Genomic DNA, 16,284 nt, shown 5'->3' on the forward strand with positions numbered 1-16,284 from the left:
CTCCTCTCCCCTCATCCATCCCTGTCATACTCCTGACCTCCCTCCCCTCCTCTTCCTCCTTACCTCTCTCCCCTCCTCTTCCTCCTCCTCCTGTCTCCCTCCCCTCATCTCCCCTCATCCATCCCTGTCGTACTCCTTACCTCCCTCCCCTCCTCTTCCTCCTTACCTCTCTCCCCTCCTCTTCCTCCTTACCTCTCTTCCCTCCTCTTCCTCCTCCTCCTGTCCCTCTCCACTCCTCTCCCCTCATCCCTGTCATACTCCTTACCTCCCTCCCCTCCTCTTCCTCCTTACCTCCCTCCCCTCCTCTTCCTCCTCCTCCTGTCCCCTCCTCCTAGGATGATGAAGACGATCAATCGGCTCCACAAGGCCATGATGGTGCTGGAGTATTTCACCAGTCACTCCTGGGTGTGGAACACCGACAACATGACCATGTTGATGGGACAGATGAGCCCCGATGACAAGAGGGTAGGGAGGCGCACACACACACACACACACACACACACACACACACACACACACACACACACACACACACACACACACACACACACACACACACACACACACACACACACACACACACACACACACACACACACACACACACACACACACACACACACACACACACACCTATGTACACCTGCATACATATGTTTTGACGGGACACATGATCCCTGATGATACGATGGTAGGGAGGCATGCACACACACCTACACACACACACACCTACACACACCTACATGTACACACACACACACACACACACACACCACATACACACACACCACATACTTTCTCCTGTTTGGTTTCATGTTTAACCCTTTAGTTTCCCTTCCTCTTATAACCAGTAAGTCTTATCTTATGTACTCTCTCTGCACTTTCATTTTTGTTTGCTTCCTCTCTTCCCTCTCTACCTCCTTTTGTTACATGTCTTTCAGCTTATTCCCTCTCTACCTCCTTTTGTTACATGTCTTTCAGCTTATTCCCTCTCTACCTCCTTTTGTTACATGTCTTTTCCTCTCTCATTTGCATGCCCCCCCTCCATGTGTGTGTGTTCTTCACTTGCCCACACACACGCACACACGCACACACACACACACACACACACACACACACACACACACACACACACACACACACACACACTTGAGATCGCAAGACACAGATTAACTATTGAGGGAGAGCTGTGTGGTTGACTGTAAGCTGAGCACAGTAGCCTGATTCAGCTGGTGACTTGGTCTCTAGTGAAAAGAGGACCTTGTTCTGGATGTCTGTAGGAATTCTGTCTTCGCTGAAGGCCTGGAAAGTCTGTTACAGTATTGATAAAGAAAAGGCTACGTGCACGCACACAAACACACACACACACGTGCGCTGTTTTTCTTTTTTTGTTTGTTTCTGTCGTACAGTGGAGCTGTTGTGCCTCTGCTGTGACATACCAGCATTCCTCCATTATCCTCTTGACAAATCTGACTCATCCAGTGACAATGGTTCAAATGTTGGTTCCATTTTCCTGTTTGTTTTTCCTACGACGCCGCAGGACACGTAACTCAGTAACTATGTGTATGACCAGTTCAATCTATGCCAGAATGCTTCACATCTATGACTCACCATGTGTCCTTGTTATATTGGATAATAAAAAATATATAGAAGCAGGATAGTGACAATATAGTGCATGATGTTTGTTTTTGTAGGTTAAATGTGTATGCTGTAGTGTAATATACTGTAGCACTGCTGCTGAAAATGTGTAGTGCGCAATTGTATAAATAAAGAATAAAAACATATTAGTGCATATTAACAGTTTTTTTGTATAATAATAATTTCTAGCTCTATAGAAAATAATCCTACTTTGGTTTGATATCACATTCAATATTGCAGTTCAATGCGATGCATATCAACTTGATGATTTTAAAGTGATTGGATATGCGAGTAGACATTGTGATGTATATCGATATTTAAAAAAAAAATTATTCCTTGTGATTTTTGGGAAAAATGTCCTCACATATTGCCCAACCTGCTTATCAATATATCTGATTGAAAACGTTTCCTCCGCGATTTGTTTCCTACCTGTAGACGTTTAACTTTGACGTGCGCCAGCTGCACTGGGCCGAATACATGGAGAGCTACTGTATGGGAACCAAGAAATACGTCCTCAATGAAGAGCTGTCAGGCCTCCCGGCCGCACGCAAACACCTCAACAAGTAAGACGCTCTGCCTCAGTCAGGCTCTTCATCACACCCTCAAATAGGGCTGGGCGATTAATCGATTTTTCGATTAATTCCAATTAATGATCTAGGACGATTTTGAAAAAAACTGAATTATTATTATATATATTTTTTTCACCTTTTATTTGACAAAAAGTGATGTTTGGTGAAAGTTAGATTTGCACTTTATTAATCCCAATAGGGCAATTCATTCTTGTTTGATGATCAAGAGGCACGTTTTATTTGTTTTAAGTGAAGTTTGGTGAAAAAGCAATTATTGCACTATTAATCCCAATAGGGACATTCATCTTTGTTTGATCAAGAGTAACCTTTTATATATATATAAATATATATATATATTTATTATTATTATTATTTTTTTTTAAGTGAAGATTGGTGAAAGTTAGGTTTGCACTTCATCTTGGTTTGATAATTTTTTTGTGTCAAATAAAAACAAAGGTTATTTGAATGATTTCCTAGGCGTTTCTAATTTTCAGGAGAAGAAAATCGATTAAAATCGGAAATCGGATTTAAAAATAAATAATCTGAGATTTAATTTTTAGGCCATATCGCCCAGCCCTACCCTCAAAGATATATAGAGATGAAGGTGCAGACTGTTGGAGGGAATGTCGGAATAAGAACACCAACCACTAGTGTAACTGAGGGGTACAATTCCCTGACTGTATTAATCAAGTATTAGTATCATTAAACTACTACCGTCTGTGTACATTACTGGCCAATACCGTACAAAGGTATATGATGAAAACTTCTCCACAATAACCCGGTTTCCACACAAATACTCGTTTAGAATATTTATTACAGCAAGAATATGATATTACATTACTTTGGTCACTTTAGATGCGCTTATAAGGCAAAGAATGTGCAGGCAAATCAATAATGAATATTAAGGATTATCTCTATGGTACTCTGGGAAAGGGGTGTACTACCGGTTGTAAGCCAGCAGGGGGAGGCAATGCTCTATGAAAGTCAATGGGTCCACGGAGGCGATCTTACTCCCTGGAGCAGCGGGGAAAGGCAGCCTCTGTACTCTCAATGTGCGCGCCGCGCCGGTGAAAGCCGTGGAGCCTCTGGTACGACAGAGACGGGCTCGAGTGATGTCCCCACGAACATGTGTAGATCCCACAGTAGCAGCGGGGTAGGCGGTTCTCTGCTCCAGCAGCTTGGTGAAGAATGAAGAATAATAATCCTTGCCGGAAAGTGGCTCTGCTGGTCCGGTGTAGGTATCCTCCGTGGTGCGCGGTGGTCCACGGTTGAACTTGACGTTACTATCCTTATTAGCACGCGGCAATAAGTGCTCTTATGTAGACACACAATTACCCACTTCACGTGGTCTTTGACTCGTAATGAAGGCTTTTACTAGTAAGTAGCGAACGATACGTTAAACAAACGTATTAGGATAACACGAGACTCTATCTTGGGGCAATACGAGCCCTATTCTGCCCACGTTGCGTAGTGGGGAGAGACGTCACTTGGATAACTGGAACTGAACGAGACTGAACGGGACAAGGGACTAAGAGGAATTCTACATTTCTTGCGCCCTATTTATGTGCACGGTGAACAAATAGTACCATTCGTATTTCGGTAGCCGTATTCCTACGCGGAACCGGGGCTAGTTGGGACATGTTCGTGTCGGTAGCTTTCAAGTCAGCTCTAGGGGTAAGTCACTGGCGCCTAGGGGATCGCTTCCAATAGGAGAACGAATATTATGGTCTGTCCTGTACCAGGTAAAGGGATATTCCGTGTATATGTACAAAGAATATACAAGGGATATCAAACGATATACAAATATTATACATGGGATCTCAGGCAATAAATATATATATTCGGTTTAATCTGACCCTTTGTAACAGCCGCCCCCTAATTAGTCCCACCTAATTAGCTAAGCAGAGACAGATTAACCGCACTGTCCACTACTCAATGTCCGTTGTGAGGGGTCGGTCAGTTCACAAAGTCATGGGTCATGGTCGTCATTAAGCGAGTCGGGGAGCCTTGGCGACTCTATCAGCCTCGCCACGGGTCGGTTGTAGGTCCTCCCTTGGCCGAGCACTTCTGCCACTCTGACCTTTCCGTCGGCACCAGTGGTCACTTTGCTTACGCGGCCGGCCGGCCACGCAGCTCGGGGTAGTGACTGGTCTATGGTCATGACGACTGGACGGGATGAAGGGGGGCTTAGGAGGAAGCGGGCCTGAGACTGCTTTGATCTGTGCTTGGCTGTGCTTTCTCCTCCTCCGTCTGTTTCTCTTGTTTGCTCTGTACCCCATCTGAGGAGGGGCCGGTCCCGGCCGCCCCGTCAAGGAGTCGCTTGGGGTGCTGGGTTCGATGTCAGCTACGTCTGGAGCGCAGCTGAGGGGGGTGGGGTTCCGAACTCCCTCTGGTACCCACGGTTCTCTCACGGGCCTCTCGCTTAATGTCAATAGCCTCTGCTGTACGGGGGAGAGGCCGGTGTCGCTCGCCTCTGTGTGTAGGCAGCTTGTAGACGTGGGTTGACTGTCAAGTCCGTAGAGGGGCCCCTGGAGCGTCCATCCCAGTCGGGTCTGAACCGCGACTGGGCATCCTTTGGGTCCGACGTGGGCCGCCTCAATTGGGAGAATGAGGTCCGCGTGGTCGGAGCCGATGAGCAGGGTCGGTGTGGCGCCGTCGATAAGCGGTATAGGTAGTTGACGTAGGTGCACATACTTAGCCATCAGCTGTGGGATGGGGTAGGTGTACTGAGACAGGCCTATGTCGTGGCTAGTGAAGACGTTGCTTATACTATACTGCTTCTCGGGCTGGTCCACCGCTGCTATCTCGAAGGAGACCTTTTCACCCTTTATGGTCTTCTGGTCCCTTCTGATGGTGCGTATGGTCATCGTATCTTTGACACCTCGCAGGCCCAACTGGGCTGCTGCGGAAGCGAGGAGGAGAGTCTTTTCAGACCCATCGTCCAGGACGGCGTAAGTGTCCAGGACCTTGTCCTCGTGGCTCAGGAGCACTCTGACCACTTTGAGGAGCACACGGGGGGTCCCGCTGTGCTGGTCAATGTGGAGCACTCCTGTGGGTGGTGACGTAGACTCTATATGGTACGAGTCGCACCTTGACTCCCAGTGTCTGCCGTAGCAGTCGGGACACCAGGGAGCGGTCTGGTGGAACTTTGGTTCTGGTGCCACCGCCTCGGCATGGTACATTACCGCGACGGGCCCACTCTGTTGTCCTGGCTGACGCCTGTTGATGTCATGCAGGACCTCCAGGTGGGTGCCACCGCACCTGCTGCACTTCTTTTTCAAGCGGCACTCAGCTGCTAGGTGGCTGCGCGCGCAGCGGAAGCAGCGGCGGTGGTCCTTGACCCACTGGCTCACATCATCCGTGGTCAGCTTCTTGAAATCTTCGCACTGATAGAGCCGATGTTCTCCCTCACAGTACTGGCACTCAATCTTCCACTGGTCCTCTTTCGTCGAGGGGGTGTTGTGGTTCTGGTGCTGCGGTACTGATTCGGCTTGGTGCATAACAGTCACCGATCTTCGGCCATCGTTTACTCTCCTAGGTCCCTCTCTGGATCTTGGTGTGCTCCGCACGAACGTATCCAATCGTAGGCTGCTGACTTCTCTCGCCAGGAAGTCGGCCAAGTCTAGGAGGGATGGTTCTGGACCGTTAGGATCACGGTGGTCTCTTTGCCGCCTGAAGCGCTCCTGTCTGGCGGGCGGCAGCTTCTCTAAAATCCTCTCGACGTTAGAGTTGGCGTATAGCTCGTGCATACCCTTTTCTCGTTGCGCTCCCAGCATCCCTACCAGGGACTGTACTTTTATAGACAGGTCGTCTAGTGAGCGATTGTCTGTTGCTGGGGGTAAGCGGTCAATATGCCTTATCTCTTCTATTACGTAATCCCATATACGTCCATATCTCTGGTCCAGCGCTGCTAGAGCCGCGGTGTATGGGGTCGTAGAGGTGGCATAGGCTAGCGCTATGTTGTGCGCTCGGGGCACTTTCAGGTGCTGCAGTAATATTGCATACTTGTGGCGTTCATCAGTGACATCCACCATCATTGTCTCTAAGCACATCCGGAGCTCCGTATACTGTGCTCGATTCTCATGGGTGAAGTCTGGAAACGTCGGTGGGCCAATGTATGATGTCATGGATGACTGGCACTTCGGTGAGCGTTGGGGGAGAGGCCTCCTAGGCGAGTCTCCTCTTGCGTGTCATCTTGGGCTGGTACTTGGTGGGTACCGAAGGTCGGGTACCCAGGTGCTGTTCCTCGGGGCTGACGGTGCGTCAAACTCACCCGTGAGTTGAGTCGGGGGTTTGTAGCGCAGGGCCTCGGGGCTGACTTCTGGGCTGTACTGGACCTCCTGGTCCTGAGTACGTTGCTGCTGGTCGGGGCTGTACTGGGCCTCCTGGGCCAGAGCACGTTGCTGCTGGTCGGCTTGACACTCCTCCTCCTCCTCCTCCTCTCCCTCTGCTAGGACCTGGAGTCTTCTGTTCAGTCTCTCGGCGTGGTCCGGTTCTTCCCGGTTGCTAGGTCTCGTATGGACCGGCCGGGGAGGGGGTTCCGAGACGTGGACAGGATCCTCCTGTTGGCGGGGTCCCGGGTCGCTTCGTCGGGTAGGGGAATGTGTCCTAGACCCATGTCTTGACGATCTCTGAGAGCTCCGTGCGGAGTGAGGGGGTGTCGCCATGGCAACCAGTTTGTCCATCAGCTCCGCCTGCAGCCGGTCGCGCTCTGCCTCGCGCCGGGCATGGGCTGCGTCGCGCGCGGCTTCGCGCTGGGCATTGGCGATGTCGCGCTGCGCATTGGCGCTGGCCTGGGCAGCGTCGCGCTGTGCGTTGGCGACGTCGCGCTGGGCATTGGCGCTGGCATGGGCAGCGTGGAGCTGTGCATTTGCGACGGCGGCGCGGCTTCTCTCAATGTTCTCTTCTGTCTGGAGGCGTCTGGTCTCCAGTCTTATTCGGTCGTCTTCACTCCTTTGTTGCGCCTGGAAGCGCTCTCGCTCGCCTGCAAAATGTTCGCGCTCGCACGTCTGTTGCGCTTGAAGTCGATCGCGTTCGGTGGAGGCTGCCAGGGTGGCGATGAGTGCTTGCGCCAGCATCTTGTCCGCCTCGCTGGGGGAAGACGCCGTTCGGGGCGATCGGCTCCCGGCAGTACTTGTTGGAGATCCGTTCTCCTGTTGCGTACCGAGGAGATCCGTCTCCTGGGTGCGCGTCTCTTTAGGGTTGTCTTCCTCCCGGAGCTGATCGGGGACTATTTCTTCGGTATTGTCTGGGGGTAAAGTCGTGTCAGTTCCCTCCTGGTCCCCACCGTGAGCTTGGTCAGTTACATTAGAACCCACTAGGGCCTCTGTTGGCGGGGTAGCCTGGTTGTTAGGGTCGGACATAATTTTACTTTCTACTTTTTCCGCGTTTAACTTCCCTTTAAAGCTAGGTATTGGACTGACAGCGTAAGCCTCTAGATAGGGAGGTGGCTGCCGTCTGCGCTGCGGGCGATCTAGCTTAGGAGAACCGTTTGTGGAGTGTTCGTCATCGGCCATGTCAATATTAATATTATATTAATATTACGCTAATTATTATCCGGCTCGAAGGACCAATTGTAACTGAGGGGTACAATTCCCTGACTGTATTAATCAAGTATTAGTATCATTAAACTACTACCGTCTGTGTACATTACTGGCCAATGCCGTACAAAGGTATATGATGAAAACTTCTCCACAATAACCCGGTTTCCACACAAATACTCGTTTAGAATATTTATTACAGCAAGAATATGATATTACATTACTTTGGTCACTTTAGATGCGCTTATAAGGCAAAGAATGTGCAGGCAAATCAATAATGAATATTAAGGATTATCTCTATGGTACTCTGGGAAAGGGGTGTACTACCGGTTGTAAGCCAGCAGGGGGAGGCAATGCTCTATGAAAGTCAATGGGTCCACGGAGGCGATCTTACTCCCTGGAGCAGCGGGGAAAGGCAGCCTCTGTACTCTCAATGTGCGCGCCGCGCCGGTGAAAGCCGTGGAGCCTCTGGTACGACAGAGACGGGCTCGAGTGATGTCCCCACGAACATGTGTAGATCCCACAGTAGCAGCGGGGTAGGCGGTTCTCTGCTCCAGCAGCTTGGTGAAGAATGAAGAATAATAATCCTTGCCGGAAAGTGGCTCTGCTGGTCCGGTGTAGGTATCCTCCGTGGTGCGCGGTGGTCCACGGTTGAACTTGACGTTACTATCCTTATTAGCACGCGGCAATAAGTGCTCTTATGTAGACACACAATTACCCACTTCACGTGGTCTTTGACTCGTAATGAAGGCTTTTACTAGTAAGTAGCGAACGATACGTTAAACAAACGTATTAGGATAACACGAGACTCTATCTTGGGGCAATACGAGCCCTATTCTGCCCACGTTGCGTAGTGGGGAGAGACGTCACTTGGATAACTGGAACTGAACGAGACTGAACGGGACAAGGGACTAAGAGGAATTCTACATTTCTTGCGCCCTATTTATGTGCACGGTGAACAAATAGTACCATTCGTATTTCGGTAGCCGTATTCCTACGCGGAACCGGGGCTAGTTGGGACATGTTCGTGTCGGTAGCTTTCAAGTCAGCTCTAGGGGTAAGTCACTGGCGCCTAGGGGATCGCTTCCAATAGGAGAACGAATATTATTGTCTGTCCTGTACCAGGTAAAGGGATATTCCGTGTATATGTACAAAGAATATACAAGGGATATCAAACGATATACAAATATTATACATGGGATCTCAGGCAATAAATATATATATTCGGTTTAATCTGACCCTTTGTAACAACTAGGATTGTCCATCCATTCTCCCTCTATGGACACAAGTACATGGAAAGAAATACTAGTAGAAATACCTTTTCAAATGTAAAATACAAGTGATGTATTTGGGAGAAATATATGTTGATATAAGGGATAATGATGACAAGTATATTCTTTAGCATTGGCAACCAAAAAGACTTGTTTTATGAATGTTGTTTCTGTTTGTCTGTTTTGTATTGAAAATGTCTATGAGCCCCTACTCGACATAGGAGGGAGAGGCTAATCTGATTGGCTTGTTGAGTCACATGTTTTCTGATTTAGGCAGCCCAGAAACATCTGACTGGGTTGTCTAATTTCAGGTGTGTTAGTAGGCCATCAGAGACCCAAATGTATGTGCTCAAGCAATGACAAAGAGAGTTCCACACAAATGTGTATGGGAGGGAAAGAAAATAAATGCATATAGTCAAATTTGAGTGCTACACTCTGAGTGCATAGTAGTATAGGCATAATCCATCCATGTATAATGGAATGTACACTCATTGTTTTACCTAGCAATTTATTGTGTATTGGTTGAATTCATTATACAGTTAGGCATTACAAATAGGCATTTCAAGGCTACGGTTCAGTACAGAGTCATTACAGCTCTGTGTTGAGAGTTTATGTGCTATGTCTGGATCACCATAGCTAAAGCAGTAGATTAAGACTAAACTCTTGTCGTATGGACAGGCGTATGGGATTCAACCTCATTCCTCCCGTTAAAGACTGAAGTAAAGCGCTGTCGCACGTTAACCCCAGGGATAATGTCTCAGTAAATCATGTACTCCTGCTCGCAAACTGTACTCATCAGATTATCATTCCTAGCGAATGGTACAGATACAGTAGCAGTGATCCTTTCTTTTACGACTGGGTGGAGAACTTCCCTTGGTCACAGCACAGTGCAAACACGGTTTGGAGTTGGGGTAAGGCATTTATTGGTTAGACCAGATGATTTCCCAAAAAAAAAAGAAAAATCCAAATAAAAAATGATTAAAAAAAAAAATTGCAGTCAGGCCACTGAACTTAGAAGCAGGCCAGGACAGTGTTTCTAGTTGCAGCGTCGCAATAGTTGTTAGATAACCTAGGTGGGGAACAACCAGGAGATCACTGCAACTCACACAAGTTGGAGAACTATCTCTCTCTCTCTCTCTCTCTCTCTCTTGCTCTCACACACACACACACAAAGGGAGCCGCATGTGATTGGTGGAGGCGGGACCCTTACAAAAAACTGTTGTTGCTAATCATTGACACATGCTAGCCTGTAATAATCCCCCCCAGGAAAATCTACTTTGCATTTGATATATTGCAAATATATGCCATCACACACACTGGCATTTAAAGGGTTAGTGTAACTGAGGGGTTACAAAACCCTGACTGTATTAAAGATTGTGATATATTAAACCACTGCTAGTTATGTACTTTAATTACTGGCCAAACAGTACATCAAATATTGATGGTGAACACTCACAAGAACACGGCATTGACACCGAAATTCTATTGGAGGGTTATTTATTATTATTAGGCAACGTTAGGTTACAGATTGAGAATTAGGGTCGCGCTTGTATGGCGAAGAATATACGTAAAGTCAGTCAAGAGCATAAGTCACTAAGAATAGCAGGAATACTATGATGGGTCTAAGCTGACACCACCTGTTGTATAGTAGCAATTATATAGGGCAACACCGGTACCAACTGGAGACAATGGGTAGAGGAAAGTTCGGGTACTCCGTCTGAGTCAATGAGGAATAAAGAGGCTCCAGGTACAGGAGTCGGTGCTTGTACCAGGGTTTCCGTTAGAAAAAATTGTTGCCGGTCTCAGGGTCCGGTAGATTTGTATCTACCGGTCAAATGAGAGAAATTCCGGTCAGAGTTTATTGAGCTTAAAAACAACAGGCTATATAAAGAATGACATCCTCAAGGCATGTAGATTTATAATATTTTAACTTAAAGCTAGGCTACTTTTGCGTATACAGTCATTATATTCCAAATAAAATAAGTCCAGAGATTCCGTGCTGCTGCCGACTTTAAATCAAATAGGTGTCTGTGGGCAGTCGGCCCGACATTAATAAACAGCAGTCTGTTATAATCACATTTATGAGCTAACGAATTCCGTTATATTGGACATTTGTATTAATTATATCAAGCGAAGAACTGAGAAATTTGGCAGAGAGACGGCAAAATTATCGTGGGGTTGCGTGATGTATATACTCCACCTCCCAACGACTTGGTGCTGGTCATAATGTCCGGTGAAAACAACTCCCTCCAAGCACAACTTGACCACCCGAACCGTACCAAAACAGGCCAAAATTAAATAGCCCATGCGACGAACGATTCATTACATTCGTTTCATCGTCGCTCCACCAAGCAGCCGGTCCAACAATATCAGCGCGAGCGCCGCAGTTAGTTTGCAAGAAGCATCCAGCTGCAGACCCGCAGAGCAGCTTTCCAGGTCTGGGGACCGCACTGTGCCAGCAAAGCTGGTGGGTTCTGTGGGTCTGCAGCTGCATGCCTTCCGCAAATCCAGCAACAAGCTCTCACTGACACAGCGTCGTCATTACCAGACCGGCTGCTGAGCGAAGCAACGACAACAAACGCAATGATTGTTTCGTTCAACGCACCAACTCCAGCCCATCCAAATACAATTCAAATAATCAAACTGTGCCCAGAGGGAACTATTTTCACCGGACACTATGACCGGAGAGATAAAATTTGTCGGACTTCAACAGATTTTGCCAGTCAAATACCGGTAATTACCGGCTAACGGAAACGCTGGCTTGTACTCCCTTGATCAGCAGACAAAAGCAATAGTTGTAATCCAAGATGCTCGACAGCATTGACGACAGCTAGCCAGCCCCTTCCAAGAGGCAGGCCCGAGTGGTAATCCTCACGAGGTTAAATCCCAAACGACAGTGGAAATCAACGGTGCTCTTCTCCGGTGGTCACGGTCCCAAAGCAATATAATCCAACCAGGAATGGTTCTGCAATCGCCGGTGCCGATTCTCCTGTGCACTATACTTCACATTAAACTAGGTCGAACTTGACGTTACTTCACTAAACTCTGACACTTTTACTATTCTATTCGCACATGTTCTAAACGCACGGTTGCTCACTTCAATGTTACCGAACTTGTCACACTGCTGCTTTAGATGAACTGAATGAACGAAGCTTGAATTACTGCTGTACGCACCTTGCACTGTATTTATACTTAAGTGATTATCTAGTTCCAAACCTAACCACTTTGGTCCTGAATCACTACACTGCCAAAGGCATGTTCTGACATGCCCCAAACTCGCCCCTTGCACCTGTCTGAGTGCGAGACTGCCTGGAGCCTAGGGTGCTATCCAATAGGAGAGCGAATATTACTCTGGTTTGAACGTAGGTAAAGGGATATTCCGTGTATATATATAAATAATATACAAAGTATATCAAACGATACATATATATATTCAGTTTAATCTGGCCCTTCACAACAGTTAGAATTATAAAATGAATATGTGGTGTTATGATCAGGGCTGAAGTTGAATAAAAGGTTGTATTATTTTCAATCTGACATTACAAAAAAACTGAAAATCCATCAAAATCAGTGTTGTTGCTAATCATACATAGCCTGTTTTTTAACAATAATTTGTGATGCCATCACAAACACTGGCATTTAAAGGGTAAAAATAAAAAAAGGCAGGAAATGATGTCTTTGTAACAAGAAATGTTCTGGTGGGGGACCCCCAGACCCCCTGCTTAAAAAGTGGCCTGACTGGGGCTATATTTTGCACTATATTTCCTGGCCTGAATGATTTCCCCAGTCCGGCCCTGGTTAAAAGCCTCCAATGCTTATTAGTGTGTGTGCGTTTGAACGTGTGCATGTTTCAACCATACATTTATATAAAAAAATAAATAAAAAATTACATTTTTTTTTTTTTTTTTACCTCCTATAATAGTGGGGGTCGCGGCTCTCTGACACCGTTATTTGGGGGTCGCGGCCTGAAAAGTTTGGGAACCCCTGGGTTAGACAAATAAATGTAAGTCAATGGAACGTCCTCAGGTATAGAAGAAAAAGTCAGGGTTCATACGGTCATGGAAAAGTCATGGAATAAAAAAAATATCGTTTCGTCTTCCATGCTGGACAAATTATGGAAATGTAAAAATATGTGTGTCATTTGAGCGCACTATGTAACTGAAGGTCTGACATATCTTGACTGCATCTCTACAGTGTTCATGCCCCTCGCCTGTTTGCCATTTATGTGGACAGAGTGACAACGAAAATGTGTGTGTTTGTGCATTTTTCTCCAGGCTGAGGAACATCCGCTACACGTTCAACACCGTCCTGGTGGTGTTTATCTGGCGCATGTTCATCGCCCGCTCCCAGATGGCCAGAAACATCTGGTATTTCGTGGTCAGCCTCTGCTTCAAGTTTCTCTCCTACTTCAGAGCCTCCTCTACCATGAGATACTGAAGGATGAATGGATGGATGGATGGATGGATGGAGGGATGGAAAGATGACGCAAGGACACAATAGAGGCCATGGAAGAGGAGATACCTTGGCTTGCGGTCCTAAATACAGATCTACCTTGCTACCTATTTCTGGCCACACGTTTACCCTGATACCTTAGGCTTCAAATGGGGAAAAGCAAAACATTAAAACCAGCCCACACAACATGGCCATGGACTGGTACTTGGACTGTTGGACTAGCCTTTAGTTCACAGCAACCTAACCAATTATTCCGTGTCCAGGTCCTCGCTCACTTAAACCACAGTACTCCACAGATTACACTTAACCCCCGGATCCGACACCCTGACCACAAAGCTCCAGGTCAAACTATTGACTAGCTAGCAATTGAATGAGTCCCCCCCCCCCCCCCCATCTAATCCCCAAGAATCAACCCCATTCTCTCATTCCTGGAAAAAAATGTAATATCTACAGCTTGAGCATCCCCCTATCCTAGGACATACCACCCCTGAGTGTCCTCCTAGCCTAGGACATACCACCCCTGAGTGTCCCCCTAGCCTAGGACATACCACCCCTGAGTGTCCTCCTAGCCTAGGACATACCACCCATGAGTGTCCTCCTAGCCTAGGACATACCACCCCTGAGTGTCCTCCTAGCCTAGGACATACCACCCCTGAGTGTCCTCCTAGCCTAGGACATACCACCCCTGAGTGTCCTCCTAGCCTAGGACATACCACCCCTGAGTGTCCTCCTAGCCTAGGACATACCACCCCTGAGTGTCCCCCTAGCCTAGGACATACCACCCCTGAGTGTCCTCCTAGCCTAGGACATACCACCCCTGAGTGTCCTCCTAGCCTAGGACATACCACCCCTGAGTGTCCCCCTAGCCTAGGACATACCACCCCTGAGTGTCCCCCTAGCCTAGGACATACCACCCCTGAGTGTCCCCCTAGCCTAGGACATACCACCCCTGAGTGTCCCCCTAGCCTAGGACATACCACCCATGAGTGTCCCCCTAGCCTAGGACATACCACCCATGAGTGTCCCCCTAGCCTAGGACATACCACCCATGAGTGTCCTCCTAGCCTAGGACATACCACCCATGAGTGTCCCCCTAGCCTAGGACATACCACCCCTGAGTGTCCCCCTAGCCTAGGACATACCACCCCTGAGTGTCCTCCTAGCCTAGGACATACCACCCATGAGTGTCCCCCTAGCCTAGGACATACCACCCCTGAGCATCCCCCTAGCCTAGGACATACCACCCATGAGTGTCCCCCTAGCCTAGGACATACCACCCATGAGTGTCCCCCTAGCCTAGGACATACCACCCCTGAGTGTCCCCCTAGCCTAGGACATACCACCCATGAGTGTCCCCCTAGCCTAGGACATACCACCCCTGAGTGTCCTCCTAGCCTAGGACATACCACCCATGAGTGTTCCCCTAGCCTAGGACATACCACCCATGAGTGTCCCCCTAGCCTAGGACATACCACCCATGAGTGTCCCCCTAGCCTAGGACATACCACCCATGAGTGTCCCCCTAGCCTAGGACATACCACCCCTGAGTGTCCCCCTAGCCTAGGACATACCACCCATGAGTGTCCCCTTAGCCTAGGACATACCACCCCTGAGCGTCCTCCTAGCCTAGGACATACCACCCCTGAGTGTCCTCCTAGCCTAGGACATACCACCCCTGAGTGTCCCCCTAGCCTAGGACATACCACCCCTGAGTGTCCCCCTAGCCTAGGACATACCACCCATGAGTGTCCTCCTAGCCTAGGACATACCACCCATGAGTGTCCCCCTAGCCTAGGACATACCACCCATGAGTGTCCCCCTAGCCTAGGACATACCACCCATGAGTGTCCCCCTAGCCTAGGACATACCACCCATGAGTGTCCCCCTAGCCTAGGACATACCACCCATGAGTGTCCTCCTAGCCTAGGACATACCACCCCTGAGTGTCCCCTTAGCGTAGGACATACCACCCCTGAGTGTCCCCCTAGCCTAGGACATACCACCCATGAGTGTCCCCCTAGCCTAGGACATACCACCCCTGAGTGTCCCCCTAGCCTAGGACATACCACCCATGAGTGTCCTCCTAGCCTAGGACATACCACCCATGAGTGTCCCCCTAGCCTAGGACATACCACCCATGAGTGTCCTCCTAGCCTAGGACATACCACCCATGAGTGTCCTCCTAGCCTAGGACATACCACCCATGAGTGTCCTCCTAGCCTAGGACATACCACCCCTGCTCCATCCCATTTCACTTCAATCTTCCACCATTTCAAACCCCCTTTGCACAACGATAGTTGTGGGTCAGTCCTCAACCCCTCTCCCTCAACGTGTCTGACTACTCACTTCCTCTCCTTTATGGGTTTATTTAAGGAGACAGTTGAGAAATACTAGCATGTCCCCCAAAAACCAAAGCAAAGTTAAACCAAGATACATTATGAGCAAGCAAGCTGTGTTGACGAGGTGGAAGGGTTAGCATTTGAGACGATGTTCAAGAGAGTTGTCTTTTGCGCAGGTTGGAGATTGTAACCTGAAGAACATTTTGTTTTTGCTTTTACCAACCTAGCCTTCACCTTGGCTGATCATCGGCCAGCTTTGGTGAACTGTTTACATTTTCCTGCTTGAATCGTGGCGAAAAACATACCCCCACTCTTGTGTTCCCCTGTTTGATTGCAGTGAATGGCTCCAACAACATAACCAAGCACAAGGTAGATTGTAATGTGATGGCTTTTCTTTTTATACTATCCAGTTAAAAAAAAAAAAAAAAAAAAACCTTACTAGCATCAAAGAGTCCTGCAGATTTAGCTTTGTGGG

At 48.1% G+C, this 16,284-nt stretch overlaps 1 protein-coding gene across 1 annotated transcript in view; it reads left to right on the plus strand.

Annotated features, from left to right (window-relative positions):
- The window catches only part of far1 (fatty acyl CoA reductase 1), a 73,289-nt gene extending 59,162 nt beyond the window's left edge, over positions 1–14,127 (plus strand). The window contains exons 11-13 of the mRNA XM_084316351.1: positions 336–465; positions 2,074–2,201; positions 13,293–14,127. Coding sequence (XP_084172477.1) covers positions 336–465; positions 2,074–2,201; positions 13,293–13,455 — 421 coding nt within the window. The 3' untranslated portion in view covers positions 13,456–14,127. The remainder of the gene's footprint in view (positions 1–335; positions 466–2,073; positions 2,202–13,292) is intronic.
- Positions 14,128–16,284: the final 2,157 nt, after the last annotated feature.

The sequence above is a fragment of the Notolepis coatsorum genome, assembly GCF_963971535.1.
Source record: "Notolepis coatsorum genome assembly, chromosome: 6".
NCBI classification, from domain to species: domain Eukaryota; kingdom Metazoa; phylum Chordata; class Actinopteri; order Aulopiformes; family Paralepididae; genus Notolepis; species Notolepis coatsorum.